This window comes from Larimichthys crocea, unplaced genomic scaffold (genome assembly GCF_000972845.2).
Source record: "Larimichthys crocea isolate SSNF unplaced genomic scaffold, L_crocea_2.0 scaffold208, whole genome shotgun sequence".
In the NCBI taxonomy this organism is placed as follows: domain Eukaryota; kingdom Metazoa; phylum Chordata; class Actinopteri; family Sciaenidae; genus Larimichthys; species Larimichthys crocea.
In genome coordinates, this window is record NW_020852774.1 from 7,457 (window position 1) to 11,380 (window position 3,924).

The 3,924-nt window shown below is 36.3% G+C and overlaps 1 protein-coding gene across 2 annotated transcripts in view; it reads left to right on the forward strand.

Moving 5' to 3' along the window:
- Positions 1 to 982: 982 nt before the first annotated feature.
- Positions 983 to 3,924, forward strand: part of LOC104939035 (dihydropyridine-sensitive L-type skeletal muscle calcium channel subunit alpha-1) — a 94,544-nt gene continuing 91,602 nt past the window's right edge. Inside the window, exons 1-2 of one of the 2 annotated variants that reach the window (XM_027275753.1) lie at positions 983 to 1,104; positions 1,547 to 1,606. In XM_027275753.1, the coding sequence (XP_027131554.1) occupies positions 1,087 to 1,104; positions 1,547 to 1,606 (78 nt within the window). In that variant the 5' untranslated portion in view covers positions 983 to 1,086. The remainder of the gene's footprint in view (positions 1,105 to 1,546; positions 1,607 to 3,924) is intronic. The other variant, XM_027275752.1, reaches the window with a different exon arrangement.

Here is a 3,924-nt window from a genome sequence, read left to right on the forward strand (position 1 = left end):
GGCTGCTCAAGGATGTTTTACCTCTAGTAATCATCTGTACCTGTGGTACATATCCTATATCAGGATATGTACCACAGTCCTTTAAGGTAGCTGTAATTAAACCTCTTCTTAAAAAGCCCACTCTATCATTATTAGGAATCACTCTATCAATTTTTATTGTTATGCATTGTTACCCAATTATATTTATCGATCAAGCCTGATGAAACCAATCAGTTAACTAAACTCCAAGCATGCCTTAAGGATATAAAAAGTGGGATGACCTACAATTTTCTGATGTTAAATTCAGACAAAACTGAAGTTCTTGTAATTGGACCCAAACACCTCAGAAACTCTCTTTCTAGAGACTTAGTTACTTTAGATGGGATCACCCTGGCCTCCAGCTCCACCGTAAACTCCAATCTTGGAGTTGTTTTTGATCAGGATTTGTCCCTTAACGTCCACATAAAACAAATATCGAGGACTGCATTCTTCAACTTACGTAACATCGCCAAAATCAGACGCAACGTGTCTCAAGCAGATGCAGAAAAACTAGTCCACGCTTTTGTTACTTCTAGGCTGGACTACTGTAACTCTTTATTATTAGGCTGCTCCAATAAGTATTTATCTACATATAAAGAATTTAAAATTCTTCTCCTTACTTATAAAGCTCTTCATGGTCAGGCACCATCTTATCTAAAAGAGCTCATAGTACCTTATTTCTTCCACATTTTTTCCCTGTTAAAAGGGTTTTTGTGGGCAAGTTTTTCCTCACTCGAACCAAGGGTCTAAGGACAGAGGGTGTCACTTCCTGTACAGATTGTAAAGCCCTCTGAGGCAAATGTACTTTGTGACTTTGGGCTATACAAATAACATTTGATTTGATTTAAATTTACTATTCATTTTAAATTTACCATTTACCATGTAGGGTAGGGGAAATAAGCTTAGTCCAGTCCAATACTTCTTGGTTAAATTAACATGCTTTTTACCTATTTCAGGTTCCGAAAACTCTGCCATCGTATTATCAATGCAACTACTTTTACCAACATCATCCTCCTCTTCATTCTACTGTCATCTATTTCATTAGCTGCTGAGGATCCCATTGACCCTATGTCCTTCAGGAACCAGGTAACGTATGCTTGTTTCATTGTAATTTTAGCACTGAATTTCACTGCAATTGAAAAATTAAAGTGCCTATTATATATGGTCCGTATATTTTGGTCATTAGATTTTATGTTCAGAAAAGGATATTAAAAAACAAAAAAATGAGTGGTTATTTGATTTTCATTTTAAAATTCAATATGAAAAAACGATCGCTTCGTTTCTGTTTCTTTAATGACTTTCTCTTTTGTTTTTAGAAACAGGAAATGAAAATCAAAGAGTTTTTAAAGTTTAGTTTATCCCTTCTTGACCCTGATAAAGAAAAATATCTTGAATCTCCATTTTAATTTTTAAAATGAAAATCAAATAACCACTCATTTTTTGTTTTTTTAATATCCTTTTCTGAACGGAAAATCCAATGACCGAAACATACACGAACCATATAAATATATAGTATTATCATTTTTAGGTGTTGGCCTATGCTGATATAGTGTTCACTTCGGTGTTTACAGCAGAAATCGTGCTCAAGGTAATGATCTATCTATCTATCTATCTATCTATCTATCTATCTATCTATCTGTGAATTGATGCCCACCACTACCAATGAATCTGGCATCTGTCAATTTGAGTGTGTGACCCTGTGCATGGGCATGTGTTCCAACAGGTGCCAATCTGGATGGGTTAAATGTGGAGAAGTAATATATATATATATATATGAGTTTTGCTATAGCACGCAGGCTGTCAGGCCGGACTCAAAACAGGACTCCAACACAGAGGTGTCAGTGAGCTGATTTATTTGGAACCAACAAAACCCTCTCGACAGAGTGATGCAACAATAAGCTATGAAAAACAGACCTAACCTAAGGAAAACAAAAATCACTCCAAAGGAGGTAAAAACTCTAAACTGGTTTATGAAAAGGTTATCAAAATCAAAATCACTCGCAATGAGAAAAATCAAAAGGCTGCAAAACATTAATTGAAATCTTTAAGGGAGGCTGAAAAAAACAGCAAAACTAAACACTATGAAACAAAAGGCTAGACTAAGAAAATTACAACAAAAAAAATCACTCTATCGAGGAGGAAACAAAAACCCACAAGCAAAAACGCTATGACTATGGCAAGACTAGGAATTGGCTTTGGTGTACGATCAAATGACGAAACAACAAAAACCCAGCTTGACCTCACCGTAGTGTGACACAGGCTCTCTTACCAAAGAGCTTAGGAAACTACTTCAGTGAATTTATTGTGCATATTTCTTGTTTAATCTGTTCAATAATTACATACAATGTCTCATATGACATTCCTGTCAGGGACTCTCTATTGTCCATGCATTGAAATACAGGAATAGAGGGAAACATGCTGGTACACTTGTGCATCACTACAACAGCACAGAGTGACACACAATGATTAGGAATATTTCTCTTCAACATAATATCCTTGTGCAGTGGATGCTTGTGAAGTGGAAACTAGTGGTGGGGAAAAACTAATTTTTTGTCATCTTCCATTTTGTGATCATCTTTTATACCAACAGAATTTTTCTGTATATTGGTCTGACAGGAGACCAGGGGTTGTGTGTTTTATGGGGTAGGAATGTGACTGCTCCATAAAATACTGTACCATTCCTACTCAACTAATGGGGTGTTACTGACTATCAAATGTAGACTGCACTTTCTACCAAAGGATTTTATTTCATTCATTACACTGGGGAACAATTTGAAAAAGAAAATTCTGTTGAGTTAGATTTTTATGCTGATTAAAACTAAAATTGGCATGCTGATTCCAAAATTGTAGTCAGTTTTTTTTCTAGCACATCAAGTTTTTCTCCACAGCTTACCCTCCAGATCAGCAAAATTCCACTGATTAGCTGTAGTAAGACTTGCCAGCTGATTACGATTGGACTCATCTACAGCTACGTGGCAACTTGTTTGTGCAGTCACAATTAAGACAGTGTGGTGAGAGGTGTGTGCAGCTCCCAATAGGTCAGTGCTATCAATATCTGCAAACAGAAAGTTAGCATAGTAGGAATTAAGAGGATTTGTGCTGGCTTTTCTCTTAACCTTGTAACCATGGGCATACTGTTGTACGTTCTATTTCGTTTTATGCTGTGTTTGTAGTTTTCAAAGCTTGTAACTATTCCATATTAGTGTTTTATTTCCATAGGTATATATTTCCTTTGTTCCAGATCATGTCTGCTCCTGCTACTTCTCGGTGTAAATGCTTAAACAACCATTACTCCTTCTGCTGTATTTGTGCTAGTTTCACCATTCCAAGTCAGAGGACAAACATCAGTGCATTTGTCAAACAAGCATATTTTGCATATTTTAAAGTAAAACTCAGTGATCAAGACAAGCCATGGGCCCCTCACAAAGTGTGCAAGCAGTGTGTCGAGAGTTTACGGATGTGGACCAAAGGAACACGTGAAAAGTTGGCATTTGGTATCCCCATGGTTTGGCAAGATCATTGCACAGACAAGTTACTTTTGTTAGTGAAAACAAGCACATATCTGTTAAGTTAACAGATATGTGCTTGAGTTAAGTACATTATTTAAAGATAAAACAAACAGAAGAGGAGTTCTTCATAAAAACTTAATACAAATTAAATCAACATCTCCAACAGTCCAAAATAAGAGAAATAAATGTGGACTCCTGAATAGCAGGTCTTTGTCATCTAAAGCTGTCTTAGTCAATGAATTAATATCTGATTATGATATTGATTTGTTCTGTCTCACTGAAACCTGGCTGCAGGAGGATGAATATGTTAGCTTAAATGAATCCACTCCTCCGAGTCATTATAATACTCATGTTCCTCGAAGTACTGGTCGAGGTGGTGGAGTTGGAGCCATATTTG